Source organism: Mastigoproctus giganteus, chromosome 12 (genome assembly GCF_048544385.1).
Source record: "Mastigoproctus giganteus isolate SK-2022 chromosome 12, ASM4854438v1, whole genome shotgun sequence".
In the NCBI taxonomy this organism is placed as follows: domain Eukaryota; kingdom Metazoa; phylum Arthropoda; class Arachnida; order Uropygi; family Thelyphonidae; genus Mastigoproctus; species Mastigoproctus giganteus.
The window spans coordinates 75,993,594-76,018,819 of NC_143586.1; the positions used below are offsets into that span (position 1 = coordinate 75,993,594).

Here is a 25,226-nt window from a genome sequence, read left to right on the forward strand (position 1 = left end):
AGAGGATTTATAATAATAAAATAAGGTTTTATTGTTAGCAGTAGATCTATAATGGATTTAATAATTCATAACGAATTGTTAAGGTATCATTTTAAAGCGCTAAAATACGTTTAAAAGTTCAAAAGAGAAGTCTGAAAGCATTAGAGAAATTATTTATTATCTAAGAATGGTTACTTTTATAGACATTTAATTCTGTCTTAAATTAATAGAGGAATATAGAGATTAACATTACAAAGTTTCATTTAACCATTGTGGAGAAGCTGTCAAGTAATAAAATTCACGAAAATTAATAGGTCATCCTTTTCCTAATCCCTCATCTGATAAGATTATTGGCTAAACTTTGTCCCCAGCGACCAATACGATTGATGCAATTACATTGTGAAATTTCGCACTTCTTCTTCGTGTTCCCTCTTGTAACGAGAATTGTTTGGAGATTTCAGATGGTAAATTTGCAGTTCGCTTTTATTATCAAATAGCTATGTCCTGAGGTGAATAACGTGTGTATATTCTTGGAGTATGTGACTTAACGATCCTTTACAGAAAGCTATAAAACTGTAATGGAATTCCTTAGATGTAGCCCCAAGCAACGAAGTGAAACCGCCAATAAAATCAAAACAGCACCGCCACATTGCTAAGATTGAACTGGTTTACAAAATTATACAGTCGCAACAGAACCAAGTCACTACAGGGAATGAGACTTTTAATAAAACTTTCACTGCGTAGAAGGGATGTTAATCGAATAAAACTTCCGAGAACAACAAATCCAAATGATGAAATTTTATAGAAGTTAAATATTAAAACGTTAGCGAGAGTTTTTTTCAGATTCCAGACTGGCTTTGTCTTTGTGGTAACATACGCGAACCGAATTTCACAATCCGCAGATTCGAGCATACAGTGCTCCACCAATATGCCGTTTGCTTTTACCAGATAAAAGAGTTGTAATGTTTAGGGAGAAATGGACTAGGGATGTTGTTTGTTTGGGTTAACAGCGCAAGGGCAGCTAGGCCATATTACACCAAATCTCAGGTGAGCTACTAGGAATGAAAAGACTGATTTTTGACTTTTAAAAAGGGATGCTTCGATGGCTATAATTTACCTGTTCTTTTAATTATTTACAGCCACACAATCTGCAGTTTAAAATGCCTTTGTATTTATCCTTTTACTTCCGAGGAGAGTTTTTAAAATCAGATAGTTTGTGGTTAATAAAGAGAGAAAAATTATTAAACTGCAATTTGGAGGATTAGTGTAAGGAGCTTTGGGAGGGTTGCTACTATGACTAATGATATCTGCCTTTCAAGCCAGAAGATAATTTCCATACTGGCCTTATTCCGATTGCATCCCAGAATTTGTATTTGCAATAAGCCCAAATTCAGTTTATTCCTGCCCAATTTAAAGAAATAATCTTCAGTAGTAGAATTTCCATGTGCGCGTGTGTTGTTTTTTATGCAAAGCTGCTCCTAAATGTTAGTTCAAACCCCCCCACCGCACATTGTAATGATACAAACTCTATAAAATTGGCCAGAAATGTACGTAGTGCTGATCTGGATGTTTGTTTTGTGTTGTTCAGTGTTTTATAGCTACTTAGATACCAGGAAGGCGATCACCTGGAAAGCCTGCCCAGTATCCGTCCATGCCACAACGATGCGGGCTACAACTATGCACACATCGACCTGCCAATTGGATAGGACAATTAAGTAGAATTTCCAATGAATTCTAAGTATAATATTACACTACAGGTTTTAACACCAAAAGTTAAAGCTTAAAAGTTTCGCTTCTAGCCGAGTTCTCGCAAAATAAGAAAAGAATGAGAGTAGCAAGTTATAAAGGATGTAGCCGGATATTACATTGAGAAGAAAAAGCACAGAATGATGAAGCTATGAACAAGAAAACAACAAAAGTAAAACAACGCTCATAAATAAAAAAGAAAACATTGGTTTTCCATTACAGGATTTAGACCAAACAAAAGATACATATGATAATATTAATGTGTGAAAAGAATGAAATATAAATTATTTTAAAAGAAATTTAAAGTGAGAATAAATACTTTTTTATTTTTAAGTTGACCATATGAAGATGGCACAATCTTTAGGGAATATTGTATTGAGGAAGGGACAACAGAAATCAGAAACAAAAAAAAAAAAAAAATAAATAAGGAACAATCTAGAATATTTTAATGGCTTTTCAGATATCACAATATTAGTGTAAAATCGTTTAATAAATTATTTAACAATTTTATGGAGTTCCCAACCCAATAACCGAAAGATAGAAGTAATATTGAACGTAGTAATGGGCTTCTAGTGACTTCAGTTTAAGCTATTATTTCACATAAAATTTTCAGTTAGTTCTTTATAGAATTTCTACATAGAGAAAGAACGCAGCATAGAGTACATAGGTAAAAGTTGAATAAATTTTATTGAGTAGAAATTCAGCAGGACCCACATTTGCAAAAAGCGGAATATCTTTGCCCATTTTACCCTATTCATTCTCTCTGCGCACCCTGTAGTGAATAGATATATTCTAAATTCTTGTTCCAAGCAACATCAATGATACTCTGTGCTTATTTAGTGAGATCTTTGCCAACGAAATACGATCTTTCAGTTTCAGTACAATGTTGACCTCTGTTTGATGCTGTGGTTGCATCTGCTTTTATCGCATCTAAGACTTGTGCATCTTAATACGCCTCCCCCCAACACTTTTAGCAAGATATGAACAAAGTAGATAACACAGTTTAGCCAATGATAGCCAGTATTTCTTCATCTGCTCGCTCTCCACTTTATGAACATTGAATCAGAAATCTTCTCCACAAAGAGTTGCTCTGATATCGTACTACTTTCAAACACAGTTGTTTGGAAATAGTACAATACCACAGCAACTCGTTGTAAAGTCACTGATGACTTCTCTTCTAATCTCTGGCTGCAATACCACGTGATTTACTTCGCATACTTCCTGTAACCAGCTCAATGCGCACCCTAGTGTCACTTTTCTAAACTTTTCGCAATTTTTATAATTATACAAATTTTCCAATGTATTCTTTTATCCATTATTTAAAACAAAAAATATATTAAGACAATCTTAATCATTATAATAGTTACAGCACATCTAAATACATTTCAAATGTGTTTACTGAATGCGTCAGCAAAGAAATAAAGTTTCTGCAGTTGAAAGGCGTTATCCATGATAAACGAGAATATGAAAAAAACGAAACAAATGGCAGAATCTCATCCTTTCTGCAGCGTTAGACTTCTCCATTGCGTCTCCTCCAGTAATAAACATAACGCTGATCATCGGCGGACTGAGCAGAAGTGGGTAAAACAAGTTTTATTAACACATACTTGTGCGGCCAGGCAGAAAAACAACTCCGTATATACACCAGCAGTGCCTGTCATAAAGCGTAACTTATTAAGACTCTCAGTATATAAATTACCGCAGAGGGATAGTAGATAGCAAGATCGTCGGAGGTGTAGGAGAAGATATAACCGGTCCGTGACTCGTTTCAAGGAGAACTTATTTCCGAAAAGCGTATTAGGTTTTATATCTTCCCTCGATGTGCAAATTGAAATCCAAACCGGCAGGAAATTCGAGAATTTATAACGTCTATTAAGAAAGGTAATGATGTTTAAACAATAAATATCTTTCGTATTGTTGATTAGTTTATCGGCGCCACATTGTACGGCACCAGTGTAAACAGCGCCGATCTCCTTTGACATTTTCTCCAAGTGCGCGTACTTCGCCTGGGTTTTGTGGAATCCTTTGGCGAAAATAAATATTTTGTGGAAATAATAAAAATTGATTACTTCAGTTTCCACGCTTGACGTGATGCCATGTTCTCAATATACAGCGTATAATAAGTCCGCTCTACAAACCCTGTTGATGGTGAAGACATCACCATGTGCACGGTGATTACTTAGTAGGCATTGCTGTCTCTAGAATTATATTAAGTTCTCGTTGCTCTAGAGCAAATAAAACACATCGTAGGCACCCTTCTACAATATCAGAGCCTGTTTCACGATTCTTCTTTCCTCTGCTGTTATCAGCAGTCATTTGAAACCTTCATTACATCCTCATTATCTCTACTTCGCTTTTTCTTCGTCCTCATTCACTTCCGCATCTTCTCTGTTTATCCGTGTCATCTCCAGTTTACTGTTCTCCGGTGATAATCTTTTTCTTGATGATTGGAGACGTTCGCAAGTAGGCGTTACAGTGCCACCTACAGTACCAATGCTTAACTCTGAGATAACCATGTACTTACACACGACCTACTGAGAGATAAATCGAAATTATATGTACCTGTTAATTGCTTCCATCTAATAACCGGACGAGGATAGCCATCTGACTGACAGTCCATACGAGCCGAGCTTCCTTGAACTACTTCACTGTCTTGTGGTTCGATCTGCCATCGAGGGGGAACTAAAAATGACAATGATGCATATACTGTAGTTGAAGTTTTATCAACAAGTCATTATTATTGCATATATATTTGCATTTTACATAGTCAAAGTGAAACTTTCATCTAACTGAACCTTAACGCATAACATATACTATAACTACTTTAACACAATAAAGTGAACATTGTTATTTTTACAATATCATTACGGGATAATCCTAATGAAACGTTTACAATTCTGTCAGATCCTTTTTTTTTTTTTTTTACATTTCTTAAATTTTTAGATTAGTATGAGGGTTGGGGTTGTTCACAAAGTAGTGGTAACTCTACTTTGTGTACACGGTCTCTAGAACAGATATTACGTGACGTAGGCTTCGTTTAAACACAGTTAAAGTCGGTTTCTCGCAACAGTTTCGCAAATGTACATTTTTGCTGGACGGAGAACTGTAAGCGTGTGCTGCAGGTGTTTCGTAAACTAATACGAAGCGAGGTTATTGCTCTTGGGTAAAGATTAAAGTTGCACAAAAAAAAAGGAATGTTTTCGGGGTTTGCAGGAAACATGATGCATTAACCTATCATATTCTTACCAGGAAAGCAAAGTCGTTTGGATATGCATGAAAGATCTTGCACAGCAATGGAGGGTGTCGTGGAGGCATTACTGCAGCAGTTGCAATGGGAACCTGTGAACAAATGCCCCCACCTTCTTCGCATATGGATTATTGTGACTTTAAATTGCTCTACAAGAAAAAAAGAACCACTGAAAGGTTAACGCTTTCGCAAAACGCGAGATACGTTGCGAGAAATATATCACTTCTTCCTTCTTCAACAAAAATAGGCTGTTGATGATATGATAGGCTTCCTGAATATTTGAGACTGAGTTGTATAAGAAAGGGGAGATTACATTTCATAACCTCAAATACCTTTAAATAAAACGTGCGCTTTCTGTTTTATAACAGCCGCGTTTCCACTACTTTTTAACAACTCATGTATATACTACCTTCAAAAAAGATCCGGACACATTTCAGTTTCACATCAACGTCACTGTCATTCACTTCGATAGCATGCTCCCCTTTACATCCCTATGTGATACTCCACTGAACTGGTAGGCTTTACAGTAGAAGTATAGACTGCAACCGGCATAGCCTTCCTGCAGAACAGTGACCAGTTGAGCTAAGGATGCATAACGGGTCTGGCTCTCGACATTCCAGCACATCCCATAGGTGTGCTATAGGGTTCAAATTGGCACTGTGCACCGTAAATTCTACATTCGTGTCTAGGATTCATTGTCGAACAACATCAGTGTATGACATGAGGCATTATCCCGTTGAAACAAACATTTGGACAAATCTTAGGGAGCGTGGACGTGTTCAAAATGTTAATGCAGGTGTCTACGTTCACGGTTCCTCGAACAACTATCAAAGATCCTCGAGTATACCGTGGGAAACAGCTTTGCCTCATAATCCTACCTCCTCCGAACTTCATTGTTGGCACAATGCAGTCGGACAAGAAAAGGTTTAAAAAACCTTTTGGACCCGCTTATACTCACATCTGCTTACCTAATCAGAATAGGCCATAGTGAGATTCGTCATTCCATATTGCTCTCCATCATGCAAGGCGACATTGCGGTGGTTAATGTATGGCCTATGCACGACCGCATTCCCATTACAACCGAGGTTCCAGAGATCCGTACAATGTTTGTTTAAACCTCAACTCTTGTCGGTCTTAAACTTCAGGTTAACGATTTTCAGGAATGTCTGATATCAGAGATTGTGTTAATACCCTTCTGAGTCCCCTCTGACCACGTGGAGTGAGTTTCTGTAGTCTTCCTGTCCATTGCATTAACATTTCATACTACCATCACCGAGTCCACCTTGGATGGTAGAGGCTGTTAACGATTACGCGATTCTCCAAGCCAGAAATGTCACATCTGACAATAATCCCCTCTCCGAATCACATTCATCTCGGTCCTAACTTGCGTGGCTCATATGCATTTCTTATATATCAGTCTGAGTTACTCGTTTAACCGGGAGGTCCAATAGACTATGAAAAGAGAAGCGTGCGGATATTCTGTGGAAGGTGGATTAGGAATCTTATTCAAAACAATGATCTGAAAAAAGCATGTGGGGAAAAAGATTCTTTAAGCATTAGGCACGCTGGAGATGATTTTTGAAACTATTTAGCCTCATAATTTTAATGAGTAGTATATTATGCAAGTTTCCATAAGCTATGTTAAATATTGAGTTCATAGACACACATAGGTTGCACAGGTATCTGCTAGTACCAATGCACCAAATAATCCAGGCTTATAAAACAAAGAAAACAAATGCATTTAATAAATTCTAGTAGGAAGACTTTGATATGGTATATCGAACATAATAAGCAATAAAAATGATTGATCAACAACCGTAATCTTATCAGCTTTAAGGAGCCCGTTATAGCTGTCGCTTTTCGTAATTATAGTGATTATTAACACCTTCATTTGACGAGGATATAGTTTTTGAAAGGGAGAAAAAATCCTAAATTATTGATTTTCAGCTTAGCAAATCTTCATGCAGATGTAGCTGCTAAACTACTTCAGAGATTTTCCATCAGAGCATAACGGATTTAATCTTAAACCGTTACAAGATGTTTCTGCTGAAATCATCTTTTTTTCCCCTATCAGGACTTAAGGAACTTTCTTTAATCTTAAAAGTGCTCATTTGCCATCTTAATAAATGTAATATTATATTAATACCAACAAGTCACGTGTAATGTACTTTACTGGATAAAACGTGTTGCAGTATTATGGTTGGAAACTTTTTTCTTTGGATTTTTTTATTTTGATTTTTTACAAGCATTCAAAGCAGAAAAAAAAAAGAAGTAAAGTATATATTCAGGTAAGCCAAGGGAACACCATTATTCGCTTGTTTGCTTTTAATATAACGGAAATTGTATTTTTATACTTTCACTAACTTCCGGTCTATGGGATCTGCCATCATCAAAATGAAAAAAAAAAAAATGGTGTTCTTAGAAATTCACAAAATTACCTTCAGTATTTAAAAATTCTGCAGTTATTTTAAAATAGAAACCAATGGTTTATTAATTACTCTATTATATATACATATTTGTATATATAAATGAATACTTTCCTTTCAATATATCCTCTTAACCAAGTTACTTTCTCTCGCCCTCTAGTGGCGCACAATGTCAACAATTGGAGTCATTGATGAAAGGGGTTTGCTAGCTCATTATATCGTTAGTGCGTTCTGTGCACACTCTGGTCGTTCGCTCTTACCTTGTATAAGCATCTCCGCCGTGTGCTTGACCGAAGCGTAAGGGTTGGCCGCCACGCAGGTGTAATTTCCGTTGTGTTTCTGACTGACGCTCTCAAAAAACACTGTGGAAGCAAACTGGTTTATAACCTCTACTGTTATTCCAAGTCCCGAAGGGTCAAGGGGCTTTCCGTCTTTCAACCACTGGAAACTGACAGGTGGATCTCCGGCTGACACAACACACTGGAGACTGGTTCTTCTGCCTTCTCGGATATGTCCAGGAAATGAAAATGGATCAATCACAGGGCCGGCTGAAATATAAAAAGGATATTTGCCAATCAAATACAATCGCTCGAATTAACAACTGTAATAGCTGGTTACGTGATCAATTAATAAGGTGGAGGGCTAATTTTAATTACAATTTATTTAAAATTTAAGCTATAAACAACAACAGCAAAAAAAAAAAAAGTAATCACTGACCTACGACGTAAATATCCACTTTTCCCTTGGCTGTAACTCCTCGGGGATTAGATGCCGAACACCAATAGATTCCTTCGTCTTTCTTTCTTTCCACGTAATGAATTACGAGTCTACCATCCGTCTTCAATTCGTGCCGGTGGCTGTTCGGTAGATTTTCTCCGTCTACAGATAAAACGAAAGAACGTAAAGGATTCGATATTAAGTATCATTCATTTGCGGTTGTTTATGTTTATAGAAGAAACAAAATAGCCTATTGTTTGGTTAGATTTAAAAACATGCTTTGCGTATTTCGAACGTCGTCTTTCTTCTGGACTTACAGCAGCAACAGTCCGCCATTTTAAGTGATAAATATCTAAATATAAACAAATAAAATTTTCCATTTATACTTCGTACGTTGTTGTCACGTGAATTTGAACACATACACTCCCACCTAAATGTTTGGAATGGTGTTTCATAATTCTTAATTTTCAAAGTTGTTTTTTAAAATAGAGCCAACTAGTTTATCAATTTTTATTAAAATATTTTCCATTATGCGTAAAAATAAAACTTTTAAAAATTTGTAGAATATTCTAGAAAAGTGTAGAAGACTTCTGAATGTGATAGAACATTGTTAAAGATTGCTTAACGTTGTAGATAATTCTAGAGTGTTCTGCAATAGTGTAAATCGAGGAGTAAGAGCTGTAAATTATAAAATCGAACAACATCTGTCATTTAGAAAGAGTGTTTGGTTTAAGTTTTGTGTTTCGTGATAAAAATGGCAAGAAATAAGAAACTGGGTGTTGAAAACAGAAGTGCTATTATAACTCTGTATAAAGAAAGTTTTTCCATGAACGGTATTGGCAAAAAACTAGGAGTACAAACTGCCATTCCAAGATTCAAGAAGAGTGGCAATTTAGAGGATAAACTACGATCAGGCCGACGGCGCGTAACATCGGAAGCACAAGATAACACCATACACTGATTTCTAAACGCCTTCGAGGATTTATTGAGCCTGAAATCCGAGCTGAGTTCAATAGGAACAGAGAAATTCCTGCGTCTACATCCACTCTGAAACTTCGTTTTAAATAAGCAGGACTTCATGGTGGTGGGTCCGAAACCCCTTATTAAAACCAGAAAGTCGAAGAAATGGTTGGCTTGGCTAAGATCCATCAGCAATGGACAATTGAAGAGTGGAAAAGTGTACTGTGAATGGATGGATCCAAGCGTAGAGTTTGTGTGAGATAATCAACTGAAAAAAAAAAAAATAGAATAAATATTGCCGCATTGTTTAGTTCCTAGAGTAAGGCACGGTTGTGGTTCCATCATGATCTGGGGTTGCTTCTGTTTTTCTAGAGTGGATGACAGAATTGAAAGAATTTTAAGAAAAGAAGGTTATAAAAACATTCTTGAATGCAATATCCTTTGGACTTCGACTTAGTGGAAGAAATTTTATATTACGAAAAGACAATGACCAGGAGCATAGATTTAAACTGTGCAGGAAATTTCTAGCAACCAAACAACAGGTAGGGATACTGAAAAGTATGGCGTGGCCACCGCAATCGCCAGACCTTTTATGGGATCATCTAGACTCAAGTCTTCCCAACCTCACAATTTATGAGAAACCTTGCAGCTCTCTTGTAATGCTATTAGTCAAGACAGTATTATAAAATTAATCGCCAGAATACCACGTCTTGTAAGGCAGTGATAAAATCGCGAGGAAGATATTTTGATACAAAATCAGTATAATTGTTAATATTAATCATTTCAATATTTTTGTCAAATTTTCAATGCTTAATAAAAAAATCTTGAAATACTTTTTAGCGCATTGTTTTTTATATTAAACCTTAAATTAGCTAATTTCGAAAAACAAAAAAAAAGTTAACGAAAACTGTTGACATACGCTGTGATTCTAACTTTTTAGGTGGGAGCTGTACATCTATACTTGCATCATAACCGTGTCTATCGTGGTAGGCAGTCACAAAGTGCTCGTATTTCTAAACACTAAGGACGGATGAAAACTTTCATACCTTATGTTTATTACTATATATCTTCTATTGATATCCCAACAAATACACACACTCATATAGGAATAGATGTTATAGGATACCTACAAAAACATATAATCATAAATAAACATAGCGTAGTATATTCGTACACTTATAAAACGTACAAATAACATACGATAGCTACTAATACAGATATATAAGCATACAGGCACATAACACACAGTACTAAGAATTGCATGCATTCAATGAAGCATAAAATATAACGTACGATCCATCTCAGCAGAGAAGCTAATCCAAGCGTATAATATTACACCCAAAGCCAACAAGTGTCTGGTCTGGAGGAAGACCAGAGACTTGTTGCAATTTAGGAGGTCTTGAAGAAGATCTGGACATGCAGCAATTGAAAAGACACTAATACTATTAAATAACTGAATACTACATAATTAATTATTCAATGTCTTTGTATTGGGCGAAAGATGAGGTGGAAGGGCAGTCTCGTGGACACTAGAGGCTTAACTGTGATGTGCGAGGCATAGACATTAAAAATAAATAAAATAAAAATTAAATAATCTGCGAGTTGAGATTGGCGAAGACGTACGCTATACTAGGTATTTTCAACTTTGCTTCTCGATATGAGACAGCTTCTTTCGTCTTAGAAAGATAATCCTTTTCCTAAGAAGTAATTTCCAATCGAAAAAACCTGGTGGTTATTTAAATTTTCTTGAACATACTAAAATTGCACAAAAGACAAACTTTGTCTAGCAGTACTACTTATGTTAAAAACACTTGATAAATGATAAGGGGCAAATGTTCTTTTATCAGAGGGGGAGTTCATCCCCAAAAGACGCAAACCATAGAATGTTTATAGACATATACTGAACCCTCACGGTCTTGGGAGCTCAAGGAAAATTCAAAACAAATCAATACCAAACCAAACTGAACGAAACCCGATCTCAATAGTTCTTATAAAACATCACGATAATACCGTGGAGATCTTTCTTTTATTTTATTATTTCTCTTTTCTTTGGTCATTGAACTGTTCTTTGTACCACACACTGAATTCCGTGGCTATCATCAAAACGAAGAACACTGAGTCCATCCCATCAATTCTTCCTGGTTCCTCACCGGCTTGTGACTTTCAGTTGTTAAAAATCCGAGCGAGTATTATATAAAAAAATAATCTCGATTATAAAGTTGGAGGTTACTTGGGGTCTTCACACCCCCTAAGTCAGACTAAGTTGTATAACGAAAAGAAATGTGTAGAATTCGTTTTTTATATCCAATCTTCTCAAGCTGTAGTACACAAGTTGAGGAGTGGAGTTAAAGGAGTCCAGGACAAAAAAGGCTTAGGATTATGATTCAGTCAGACATGAAATTTTTCACATAGTGTCAACGGGAGACTAAGAAGGATGATTTGTTGAAGGATAATATCCAGGACCTTCGCAAAAAGGGAATATGATGTTATTGTCCCTCTATATAAGAAAATGATGAGACTGGCTTTAGAAAATTAAAAATGAGTTTATATTTTAACAAAAAGCTACATAAAATTTATAAAAATCATATTTTATTTTTTTTATCAATCCTAATGAACCGAACGTAATTATTTCATGCTTATACAGAAATGTTGACATGCATTATTTGTCATAGCCATCCTTTATGATACATGCATTAAACGAATAAATAATCATCAAATGCACAAAATAAAAAATACAGACCTAATAAGAGTTCATATTCATGCACATAATGAAGCATTTTTCTGGATAAGAACAATTATTAACCTTTTTCCCAAGAGAATGTCTGCAGAGGATATCCTGCTATGGGACACCTTAGAGTAACTGTACTTCCCACAAGAGCAGTTTTATTTCTCGCCGCTCTTGCCACAGGAGGCCCAAGAACATAAATGGATGCGCGGTTTGTCACCTTTCCAAATTCACTTTCAGCATTGCAGGCGTATTCTTTTCCATCATCCACTTTCAAGTTGGAGAGATTCAAAAAACTGTGGACAGTGCTCCCGTCCTGAGTCACAAAGTCGCCTAATCTGAGTCTATTAGAAACAGGGAGTGGTTCATCGTCGGCCTTCCAGGTGATTTTCGGAAGCGGATGACCTTTCGCCACACATCTCAGCGACAGCGGAGATCCCGGGTGGAATGTTTGTTCCTCGAAGGCGGAGATTAACTGCGGTGGATCAGCTGAAAATGACAAATGGTGAAATATTAATGAGGTCGCCTCAACACCTGCGGCATAACTGTGGAATATATTAAATAATAAATAAAGCATCGGCACAGCAGCTACTCGGAGAACCACACCCTCATATTTTCTGTCAAAAGTAGTTTATTCTAAAAGGATAACGTCAGCCTTGAGGTGTGTCTTCAGGAAGGAACAAAACAGCCGTGGGGCATTATAATCAGTACGAAGTCCCAGAATGTTCATTTATAGTCAGCAGAAGGACCATTGTAAAGCTGGAAGGTAGCCGTTTGAATGGGTGTTGGATATTCGTTTGGAAGTAATCATTTTGGGCCTTTCATTATCACTAATGACCACAGAAACCTAGAATTAGGTGCATTCGTTCTGATGATTATTCGCTTGTGTTTAACACGCTAGCTATCTCTGGAATGGCCTTTCTAAATGAAATGGATTCAAAATATGTATTTCGGAGACGCCTCTAGTGTTTTTGGTTTATTTATATTCGGTTTTCTCTAAGTATTATTGTAATGTCTTTCTAAATGATCTGTTTACAAATATTTCTAAATGTGCAATTAAATAAATGTGGAAATTCCATTGAGAAATACAATCGTCGTTCTATGAGTAAAATTAGTTTATATTTATAAACATTGCGATAGAAATCCTACTTGATTTTCAGTTATTAATGTATTATGGCAAAGGCACTAGTAATTCCACTACGAAAACAGTTAAAAATAGAAATTATTAAAATAATAGAAAGATTTTTCGAATCTCGCCACATTTTATTAAAATCGAACCAACAGAAATCCGGCAAATATTATTTTTTCATACATATCACACAGGCGATGCACATACCGAATATTGTGGCTGAAGGCAGTGGCCCTGCATACATTAATTAACTTGTTTTATTTATACTGCTTTACTTATCAGGGAATTACACTTAAACGAATTCTCCCGATGTATTTTATAAGACTTACCTTCTTATGGAGTTTTATAATTTAAAAGCCACACTCACAGATTCATGAATAATAACAGTACATCTATAAATGTAATAGATCTTTAAACAAAACAATACATCTACAAACATAGCAGAGAAGTATAATATTTTACTTTACTGAAACTGCTACTCCAGTTAAATTACTGCCAATAATAGTAGGAGAACTTTTCCCTTATATCAGCAATCAAATACAGAGGCACAAAGAGAACAGTAAAAAGATGCTTCAATAGATTCGGATTTCTCTCTTCCAAATCCGGTGTATAAAATCAATCAATAATGCTATGCTGATAAATACTCTTAAAGCTTTCTCATTTTCGATTATTACATCTTCAGACATACTTAGATCCACAGCACTTCTCGGTCCTGGAATATTTCAATACCTTTTCTGGTACGTTTTGTACATCCTTGGGGATAAAAGCTAAAGCACCCGTTTTACTGAAATTCAATTGTAGGCTATCTATTGCTTTCTGATTTAAATCCACCAAAAAAGATGCAATAAATGTTGATTCTACTGAAAACCAAATGGAGTTGAAGAAAGGAGGATATATTGCTTATATTTCCATTCGTTTCTCCACTCGATGACAACTAGCAGCAACTTCTATAAATAGTACAAAAGCAGTTTACGCGTGTTTCTAACGCCCTTTACGAGAGAAGTAACACGAGCTTTTAACATACCCGTTTACAAATCGGTAAACATACTTCAAAGGAGATCTATGTTATTTCTATTCGGATTCTGAGAGGCCAGAGGCAAAAGTTTTTGAAGATAGGAAATCTCTATATGCCTGCGAAATATCTTAAAACAATCTCGACTCCTTCTCTCCAGCTTTGTACGGTTGTTCACATGCTTGATCCGATTATATAGTTCCATTTCCAGTTTTCTTTAAAAGCTATATATATAAGTGCCATCAACTTCAGGAAGAATATAAACTGTCCCAGTTTGTCACCAAGTCTTCAGACTGGCTTCTCTTTACGACAAGGGAATTGAAACTTAGAACTGTCCTTAGAATAGGGTCTTTTACTCAGCTCCGACGGTATTTTTTCGGGTCAACTGGAATGTTATATATTTCCTCGTATTTTTTTTTCTTTTTTTTTCCTTAAAGCAGCTGTACTTTTATTTCGTGTTGAAGAACCCTCACAGACCACATCCACAGATGAGAGTGCGTCTAGTGTACCTCAATCTGTCTCGAGCATTATAAACCATCGCTGATGGATCTTCCTTACTGAAGTCTGCAAAACGTGGACATATGTTTACTGCCCACGTAAACTTAAAGTCCTAGCCGGAAACAAAATCTTTTATATCCTCCATCTTTCTGTATAAGACAGATAACATAGAGATCGATTCGAAACTGACACGGCCAAAACTCCTTCCTATTTTTCTTATACTTACTCTACTTGAAGTGCTACCTGGTCGACTTTGATAAGTTCCGTTTCGCAAGTTGCTTTAGAAGATGGAAACTGAAGTCATATTTTACAATTTACTGCAAAATCATTTTTCAATAATTGGTTACAAGACAGAGAAAAATGTAGTTGCATGAACATAAGTTATATCAGATAACATAAAAAGAGCACGCGTGGTTTTGTTTGAAGTTAGAATGCATATCGGTAATTCTTCTACAATGCTTTTTTTTGTTATTGTTTTGGCTTTTACCGAGACTACACAGACAAATATAGGATGAAAAATTGCAAGGCAACAACAACAACAATTTGTATTAAAAAGATAGAAAAACGTTCGAGTTTCGTGTCCAGTACTGTATGTAAGAATATGAAACATAACTGAAAAGGGAACAGAGTCCCAATTAATCATCTTAACCTTTACTTCATGCGTCATACTATAATCGAAGTAATTTAGTTTAGTTTATATTCTTTTTTAGAAGTGTTTAGCTGTACTTTGTTTTTACAGTGACTTAAGAAGCTTCCCTATATTTAAACAGCTTTATTTTTTGATAAAAAGATAATAGCCTGAATATAAGTGATTATCTTGGTTGCAATTATCGTTAATTTTACAAAGAACAAATAAATGATTCAGACTATTAATAGAATTTTAAATAAATTTTGTTATCAGTGAATTCCTAACTAATTTGAAAAGAAATTTCAATCAAATTACTATAAACAACTGCGAACCAAGAATTATTCACAATATCCTAGATAGTAGGGTTTTTTCTGCAGCTGCGTAGACCAACTTAACTTAGTGGGCTGTTTGTAAAGTAATGGCTCATATTTTTGTGAAAGTTAGGAAAATATATTTTGTGTGGAATAACAAGATGAAACAATTATTATATAATACCCCAATGTTATTGGACAGTTCAAAGTATTTTATTTAATAGAATTTTAAAAATGAAACTGCAGAGAAGTTTATAAAAATTTCTAAGAACATTTACGGTTGGATATCAACCGATATTTGCTCACTTAAGGTACGTCTGTGATTCTGAAAGCATTCTGTGTAGTACATGTCAGTTGTCGCGCAAAATACTTGGCAAAGTGCTACAAAAGTGTCGAACAATTCCTGGAAGAATTTTAGCGAAATAATTCTGTAATTCCGACCATAACGACAAACTCTTGGGATGTTGCTGTAAATATTACCGAAGGGGTGGGGCTGTTCGCAACTTCTGATCATTATTAACGATTTTCTGATTACACCTACTGGAGTAAAATTTGAGCGCGAGCCTAAATGAGCCGTTCAAAATCCGTGCCATTATTTTGCTGCTGGGTTTCATTGCCCGCGGGCGTTCTCCTACTCTTCTTAGTCCTTTCTTAATGTTGAGATCTAAGACATTGAAGGAGGGAGGAGAAAATGACAGCAACAGACTGATGTTTTTGACGGTGGAACAAAACGTACTCACTTTTGTAAGCGAAAGACGAAGTAATCGATTTTTCCAAGACATTTAGTTACTAGCCTGGCGCTTTTTGTTTCTTTTTTTGCCTCTTACAAAAGTAGAAAAGAGACTCATAAGCCACCTGTGTTCCTATTCCATAGATCTGTAAAATGTTACTCCTTCAGCTTCCCTCCCATCCATCTGTTGCCTTCTGGATAGTTTTGACATTGACAGTAAAACCCATTTGTGCCCAGGATCTCTTGTTTCTCGTTTCGCCTCGCATCAATCACGTAAACAAAGAGGGGAAATGCATTCATAATATGGCCCTTACTTCGAACGAACAAAAAGCGAATGGGGAGAGTTGTTTGTTCTCGGAGTCCTCCTGAACAAACTTAAAATTTAAATGTTAGCTGTCCCCCGGAATCATTTAAGAAGGCTATTGGACGCTTCAATCGATAAACTGTGGAGGTAATAAATCTCTGCCGTGAAGAAAATAAAAAAATAAGAAACAAAAAAGTTCAGTCCTCAAAAAAAATTAGGGTAATTGCTTGTGATCGTTCTGCGCTTCTTAAAGTACAGTCTTCAACTATGCCAAATCCAAGGATATTAAGGAGTTGCGAGCCTATCTGATCGGCCAATATGATGTGTGTATGTAACTCGGTGATAACCTGGCTGCTGAAAAACAGGAGAATTCGTCCTCTCTTGATATAAATATTTTTTTATCTAGAACTTTTTTTTCTGGAAACGTTAGTCCTTCTTGGAAAAATATTATAGATTATAAAATTATATGAAAAACAGAACGCCGAGAAAAGTACTGATGGGCTATAATTTTTCTAATTTTGTTGCTATTAATTAACTAAAAATAAAAACTTAGAATCGCACTGCACACAACCATATTGATAAACAATATAAGAAGACTAAGAGGATTCATACTTCATGTCCACGTTACTCCCAATTCTAATTCAACTTTTCAAGGGTATATCTGCAGTTATTTTAAATGAAATGAATTCATGTTGCGGAGTTAATCCAATTTTCACTAAGATTCCTCTTTTTGTTTCTATTATAATCCCAATTTATACATAGGGAAATAAGAAAGCATCTTTCATCTTCATAATAGCATGAGGTGTTCCTTTTGTTTTCTCCACGAGAAAACAAAAGGAACACCTCCTTGCCATCTTCCCGATGCAGCTGGAATCGTCATCCGTGGACCAAATTTATTTTGAATAACTCGAAACAGTCGAGTTCTTCATGAAGATTGGGGATGGTCATTGGATGTCCATTTAGGATGATCCATGGCTACTCAGTCGGCCTCCGGAACCTAGTGGCCAGGAGCGGGAGTGCATTAGCACACGCTCTTCGAGTAGACCGGGATTCGATCCCCTGACTGCTAAATACGGTCGATGTGCTAACCCGTACCGGACGAGCGTGGCAGATTATGGTCCATTTCCCTCAACATGAATCGTTGAGGAGCCTTCCAGCCGGCAGTGGATTGATAACGGCTGCAGTTTCCCTTTATGGCTACTCCAAAGGAAGTTTGGAGTAGCCATAAAGGGAAAGAGTATGGTAGTTGGGGCGAGGGAAGGCGTGATCTCATAATTATCGGGAACAGTGTCTGTCGTTGAAGATACAATCATGGCGAATCTCCACTGCTCTCGAACATCTACTGTACGTTTTATTCTTATTGCTCAATTTCTGGGATAGAGCCATCCTTAGTACACCCTCGAATTGTTTTGCGGGAACAAACCATAATGGATGTTATTTTGGTGATAACTGATGGTAACTATTATCATCCACGTTCAGATTCACTTTGGTGATAACTATTATCATCCACGTTCAGATTCACTTAGCTCGCATCACTGTTCATTTTATCTTCGAAATTGTAGCGTAATCTACTGCTGGAGATGTCTGCCTATGTATATAGCCGATACCTTTATGCTGTCCAAAATAACTTCACCTTTCCTGTTGCCATTTTTCTTTTCTTGGAAGATTACTGGTCTAAATCCCTGTTTCAACAACTTTTTGTTTTGACAAAACCTTTTCTTAAAAAAAAGATTTAATCAGAGCTCTCATAACTCAATTTTATTCCTGACGAATCACAATAACTTACCCATCCCCATTCTGGAAGAGATTATTTACCTTGGACACGAAAATAATAAAGCTTATGTAAACATGGGTACGATTCTGAAATTTGAATAATAGCATAGCTGTGGAGTTTTAATGGTAAAAAAGAATGAAAATATTTTAAAAAATGAAAAATAAATTAGCATAACCAAACATGGTACCTAGTATGAATAAAAATTTTATTAGGCATGCGTCTGCTGTTATTATTATTTTACGATTTGAAGCAACATCGCCATTTTTAAAATTCAAAGGCCATAGTTCTATGATCGTGTAGAATTGGATGCATGTTTATATGAACTTCTTCCATTATTTTCAGGTACTGAATCGATCCTAAAAATTACGGCCCACATGTCATGAAACGATTTGCGTATGCATATTTTAATTATAAGATGAATACACTGATAATGAAACACTGAAACGAAGCTAAAATCGCATATATGCATACAAATTAGTAAAGAATACAGAATATCTGAAATAAATACGCATTTTAAGATATAAATAATATATAAAGTATAAAAAAAAGGGAGATAATGAAATGAATGAAGTATAAATAAATTATATGAAAAATAAAGCAGATGAAAAGAAATACAGTGAAATAAAGCAAAAATAGGAATTATATTTCACCAAACTCACTTGCCATAAATAGGACTAGTTGATATATATCCAACCAGTATATCCAACATTAGTCTTTCTACAATGAACTAGTATTGAACGGAAATATAATATGATAATTTCAAGAAATCTATTATTAATTATAAAATTTCCTATTAATCTTAAACTTACATCCAGACTGTTTTTGGACTATGTATACTGTATACATTGTACTACATAGGTGAACTACAATCTATAAAAAGTGACCTAAATTTAATTCATAATTGAACGCAGATTTTACTTGAAATGAAACACGTTTTATCACGATATTCCGCGAATATAAATATTGTAATTATTGTAATTCACGGAATGGTAACATCGCTCGAAGACTGAATTCTCAAAGTAGATTTTTTTTTTTGTTTTATGCATAAAAGACTCGTTCAACTCTTAATCAAAACTCACTGCTTCCAAAAACGATCTTTTCTGATTGTCAGGCAGTCAGACAGACTTCAGTCACTTCGCTGTCTGAATTCTAACTGCTTGAATTAACATTTATAATAAGGTCTCTGCAGCCAGATCGACGACACACCGTCCAACTCACACACGGTTTGCTCTGTCTTCAAAGCACACCAAATAAAGTTTTTCCAATGGTCCGCAGTAATTGTAGCTTAAGGACAACTTTCTCGACCTCGTTTATTTAAACAGTTCTATTTCCTGAAGTTGCATTTCCTTTTACTTGATTTCAAAACTGTCAAACGGAATTAAGTTCGCAAAGAGGTCGAAATTTAGTGTGTTCTTACTGGATGATCTTCGTGATAATTTCTAACAAAAGAAGTTCTCATCATCTAAGATAATTGCTAAAAGTCCAATATAATTAAAAATTCTTAATTTTAATGATCACAAAGTAATTAGGCGACTTTTAATTTTCATCATATAGCTAATTAACACAGAAATTTGGTTAGTTGATCTACTAGTCCTATTTATGATTGGTGATATTGGCACTGTGACATTCAGTACATGTTAATGTGTGTGTGGTTGGCTGGTTATTTTTTAAGATAATTCAGCTGATTTTTTTTAAATTCACCATACCACTTTATTCATTTGAAAAACACAAAATATTGTTTAGAAATTAGCTCAGCACCGGATCGTTGATTTTTTTTCCTTCTGGAGATTAAAGATAACGTCTGTCTCTTCGTTATTGTCCACACGAAGAACTCTTGGTTAGGACAAATAACCAGGAGTTAAGTGAAAGTCTGTATTGAGTACTGATAAGTAGCTTAATATACCCGTTAAAACTCTATTTTAGTCCTTTGAAAGCGTCTTGATCTCCATGAGTACCAGTTAGAGATTACAGCAATTGAGACGGTGTAATTATTTTTCAGTATTTCTCGAAAACGTGGCTAATGGTGATGTGATTATGAACAATAAGGTCCCAATGATGAGGCGAGATGTCATTTGTTTGGTGGAATGAATCGGTACCAGTTGCGTATATGGGGAGGAGAACCTGGAGATCGGCTTTTAAGGAATTGGTAGTGAATATTCGAAATGAAGCTGTTTGTGTAAAGCATGGCTTTTCCGACCAGAAGGTGGAATGAAATGTATTATCATCAGCTAAACTATGGATAGGATTTCAAGTCAATGGAAGAAGGCCATTAATAATCAAGAGGAAAAGAGTGGGAGAAAGAACTGAACTTTGGGGAACACTAGCATTAGTGGAGAAGTTAGAAGACGCACAGCCATCTACCATTCCGCACAGCGAGCCTTCAGAGACGGTGTAATGGATACCTAATTAAAAAAAAAACAGTTGATAAAGCGTAAGATGGAAGCTTATTTAGAAAACCTTTATGCCAAACTAGATCAAAAATCTTTGAAATATCAAGAGCAACTGCTTGAGTTACACCAAAGTTTTACACCGAATTTGTCCACAGATGGTTAATATAAGCCAATATACCACCAATGGATCCACACTGACAAAATCCATTATGCCGATCACTGATCAGATTAAAGGTTTCTAGATAGTTTAGGAGTCGACGGTTAATGGACTTCTCCATTACTTTAGAAAGAATAAAATGGCGAAAGTGTAAAATGGCGATACAGAACAGGAGTAAGCTGAACAGCCAGGTTTTCAGGACAAGTGACCTTTATAGACCTGTGAGCTTAACTTCTGTTCCAGGAAAATTAATGGAGGCACTGGTTAAAGAAGCACTGCAGGATCATTTAGACAAGACTTCAGTTATAGCTCGGACACAGCATGGTTTTGTTAAGGGGAGGTCTTGTCTGACCGATTTGATTGGATACTATGATGCAGTTACAAAAGAACTAGATGCAGGGAATAGCTTTGATATTATATACTTGGATCTTAGAAAGGCTTTTGATACTTTTGCACATGGAACACTGCTGCACAAATTGGAGCAGTGTGGCATTGGAGGCAAATTGCTGCTATGGATAAACGGGTGGTTCAGGGGGAGAAGACAGAGAGTGGTAATCAATGGACACTGCTCATCGTGGACTAATGTTATTAGTGGAGTCCCTCAGGGCTCAGTGTTGGGTCCATTATTCTTTTCTGTATTTATAAATGATATTGATGATGGTATATCAAGCTTAATGACCAGGTTTGCAGACGATACAAAGGTTGGCAGAGTTGTCAAGGACACTACTGACACTATGCTGCTGCAACAGGATCTGGAAAGGTTGAGCAGATGGGCTGAGAGGTGGCAAATGAAGTTTAACATTGACAAATGTAAAGTACTACACATGGGAAACAGCAATCCCAGAGCAACGTATCAACTCTGTGGTACTACACTGACAGTAGTAGAGAATGAAAGGGACTTGGGGGTGGTTGTGCAGGCAGATATGAAGTTCTCTGAGCAGTGCAGACGCGCTGCAAGAGTAGCTCATGGAGTATTGTCAATGATATACAGGAATTTTTCCAGCAGGGATAAGGAGGTGATTATTCCCTTGTATAAGGCAATGGTCAGGCCACACCTAGAGTACTGTATACAGGTCTGGAGGCCTCATTTCAAGAAGGATGTAGAGCTGCTGGAACGAGTACAAAGAAGGGCAACAAGATTAGTGAATGGAACAAAGGGGTGCTCTTACGAAGAAAGGCTTAAGTTTTGCAAATTATAGTGTCTGGAGACTAGGCACCAGCGAGGTGATCTGATAGAGGCGTATAAAGCCTTGAATGGTTTGAGCATGCTCAATGCTGATGGGATTCTTCCTCTAGCTCAGAATAATCACCTGAGAGGGCATAAATTCAAATTGAGGAAAGACAGATGTAGGATAGACGTGCGGAAATTTGCCTTTAGCCAGCGGGTGGTTGGTTGGTGGAACAGACTTCCATCCCTTGTAGTGGAGGTTGATAGCCTAAATAAGTTTAAGGCTCAGCTGGACAGGTATTTCGAACGAACAGAGGGGTGAAGTGGAAGTGGTTTTTTTTTTTTTTTTTTTTGGTTGATGCTGCATAAGCTTGCTTTCTTGCATCAAATGCCTCTACTAATGCTAAGTGGAGAAATACCATCAGGATCTGGCGCTTTCTGTTAAAAATTCTTCTGACATTTCAGCAATCGAAGAAGGAAAGTATGCAGCCGTTCTACTTACAGAATTCATAAACCAAGCATCGTTTATCTCGATACGTTGCAATACTGGTTAATGTCGCAGCTCCACCACGCTTCCATAACGAAGTAGAATGAACTTTTTCCCGGTCAGTGGATTGGGCATAAATGTTCTATGTGAAACATATGATTTGGTGACTTAGATCACCAAATCATGATTTCCTCCAGACCTGATGGAAAAATGAGAAATTACAAACGCAACGTGCTGATCCTCAACAGCCCAACTTTGACGCTTAACTAAACGAAAATTAGTTTTCAACTTACATTCACCGGAAATAGAAAAAACCAATCTTGAGATGAATGCCACTATTAATATTTAAATGTTTGGATAGCTGTTATATTTATATTTAAATAAAGTATTGATATTTTTGGTGCATTTTATTTTGGCTCATACTATATTTTGTGTTTTAAAACATCATTTACTTTCTTTTATTTTTTTTCTTTTTCTTTTCTTAAATACAATGTTTTTATATAGCCTCAGTATACAAACAAAGCATCTGCTTTTGTAAAAATCCGGCGATTTATATTTTAGCCTTTAGTCCTGCAAGTATCAGAAGAGATATTGTAGTTGGCGATTAGTCGAGAAAACACCTTAAGCTGGGATTAAGGACGTTACCACGGCGTCCAATAACGCATCCTCTCGAAGCTGTTCATTCTTTGTACAAACTCGTGCACTACTTATTACTAGCCGGAGGAAACTTCCATTCCACGGAAATAATTATTTCGGGCTTTTGCAGTGGTGAGGAAACAGTATTCGCTTGACACCAAGCTTTATTAGAAAGAGCGAGAGAGAGAAACTGAAAATTGATGCTAAATTTTGTTCAGGATATTAAAGTGGTATAATAACTTTCACTTAATGAAAATGAAATTGTGGTGGAAGTCATCATAATTTAATTTTTCCTTCTCATTTTAATTAAAACATTACACATATTTCATTACCAAAATGTCCCTTCGTTTGATTTTTTTTTTCTTTTTTTGCAATTATTTTAATTTGCTGCGAGAGTTCTGTAATATTTTTAACCATTTTAATGGCGCTGTCAGTTTTTTTAGCTGACAGCGATATGACAGTATTTCTTGTCAATTTAATGACGTCTTCAGTTCGCCAACGGATGATTTAACTTCTACGAACTGTACTTTTATTGCTGACATAATACCCAGGACAGATATTGATCTGCAGATAAATCTTGGAGACTGCAATTCATCCCGCTCCGATAAATGACAATCCCTAAAATTACGGACAGCACTTCTGAATAAATTACGTTTGGTTTGAAATTTTTATAAACCGATTTGTTTTACATCAGAACGGGATGGTCCCCTCAAGTACTTTTTTAGGTAAAAACTTAATCGGTGAATTTTAGTTCGTAGCCCCGGTGAAAGCGTTCATTAAAGTTTGAGAGAAATTTTTATTTAAAGGTTTGATCGTTTAAATTTTGCTAAAATTTTGATAAATATTTTTAGTATCAAAAATTCTGTCGCTGCCAATAAATACATAGTGATTTCTTCCAAAGTATATAATAAAAAAATATAAAATAAAACATGAAATCGAATAAGGTCTACGAGTCTCGTATTTTTGTCTACTTTTCTCAAATAGCAATGCAATTGAAGAAGTTGGGGAGGGGGGATTTAAAATAATAAATTTTAATGTAGGAAACAAATCGTATCATTTAGGCAAATGAACGCAATTTATAAAGCTAGCAGTGGTGGAGTAGCATTGTGTGTAATTCAAATCACACAAAAAATACGATATATACCTGATAATTTAGTAAATACCATTACTTAATGGAAAAAAACTAACAAGACATTTTAATTTTTGCTATTTTTGTATTAAATTATTTACATTCAAAAACTGGAACCGCACCCGGCCCACAAACTGCAACCGGAACAGATGTAGGACTAGTTAAGCTCCATTTTTCAGACAGTCTTTGCTCACACGCACCCGAAGATCCAATGAGGATTACTATAGAGGATCGAGGTCAGATCGCTGGGCTGCTCCAGAGCCCTGACCTCAAACAACTCCCAGACCATCATGCTGCCTCCGTAAAACTTCATTGTCGTGACGATACAGTCTGTCAAGTTGCTTTTTTCGAGCATCGTAACATTTAGGCACGATCGGCAGACCATTAGATCATGTATCGTGCCTCGTCTCGTCAAAGTAAGGCTTTCCATTGGTCTACAGTTCAAGAACAGCTTCACAGGGGGACAGCTTCACAACCGTGGTAACCCTTATCATGCAGCATCTTGTGCTTCTTATTGGTGCTCACATGTCTAAATTGTCTCACTGAGGGCCTGGTGTGTGCTGCGACAACGTTGACCTGCGTTCCGAGAGGACAATTCTTTTCAGTGCTCGCTTATCACGTTTCTTCAACTTCGGAGATTATCCGGGTCGTTTTGTGACGGTTCAGCACCAGGTCCGCTGCCATTTGAAAATAATATCACCAATCGTCTACCTAGGGATCTTCAGTGCATAGAAGAGTCACGATCCGATCGATTTCTTCTGTGGCACCCAAATCCCGATCGTCGCATCTTGCATTCACAATCATACTTCTGTCCACTCGAAGGCCTAAGCATATTGTCTGAAACGTGATGCTTGGGTATTATGTGACCAATTATCAATTGCAATGTGTCCGGATTTAATGGTAGGGTAGTGTATATTCTAAATTTTCAAAATTTCGGAAACAATATATTCATAAAATACCTTTTTCCTTCTTCTAAACGAATATATCTTATTTGCATACAAATATATAATAATTCATAAGAATTACCGTTGACTATTAATTTTAACTCTGGAAACAGAATCTTGTGTATAAGT

The 25,226-nt window shown here is 36.2% G+C and overlaps 1 protein-coding gene across 1 annotated transcript in view; it reads right to left on the reverse strand.

Annotated features, from left to right (window-relative positions):
• The window catches only part of LOC150077204 (cell adhesion molecule Dscam1-like), a 386,288-nt gene that overhangs the window by 37,958 nt on the left and 323,104 nt on the right, over positions 1-25,226 (reverse strand). The window contains exons 7-10 of the mRNA XM_090385678.1: positions 11,879-12,289; positions 8,116-8,277; positions 7,659-7,946; positions 4,288-4,407 (exon numbers count right to left, since the gene is read on the reverse strand). Of these exons, the coding sequence (XP_090241804.1) occupies positions 4,288-4,407; positions 7,659-7,946; positions 8,116-8,277; positions 11,879-12,289 (981 nt within the window). The remainder of the gene's footprint in view (positions 1-4,287; positions 4,408-7,658; positions 7,947-8,115; positions 8,278-11,878; positions 12,290-25,226) is intronic.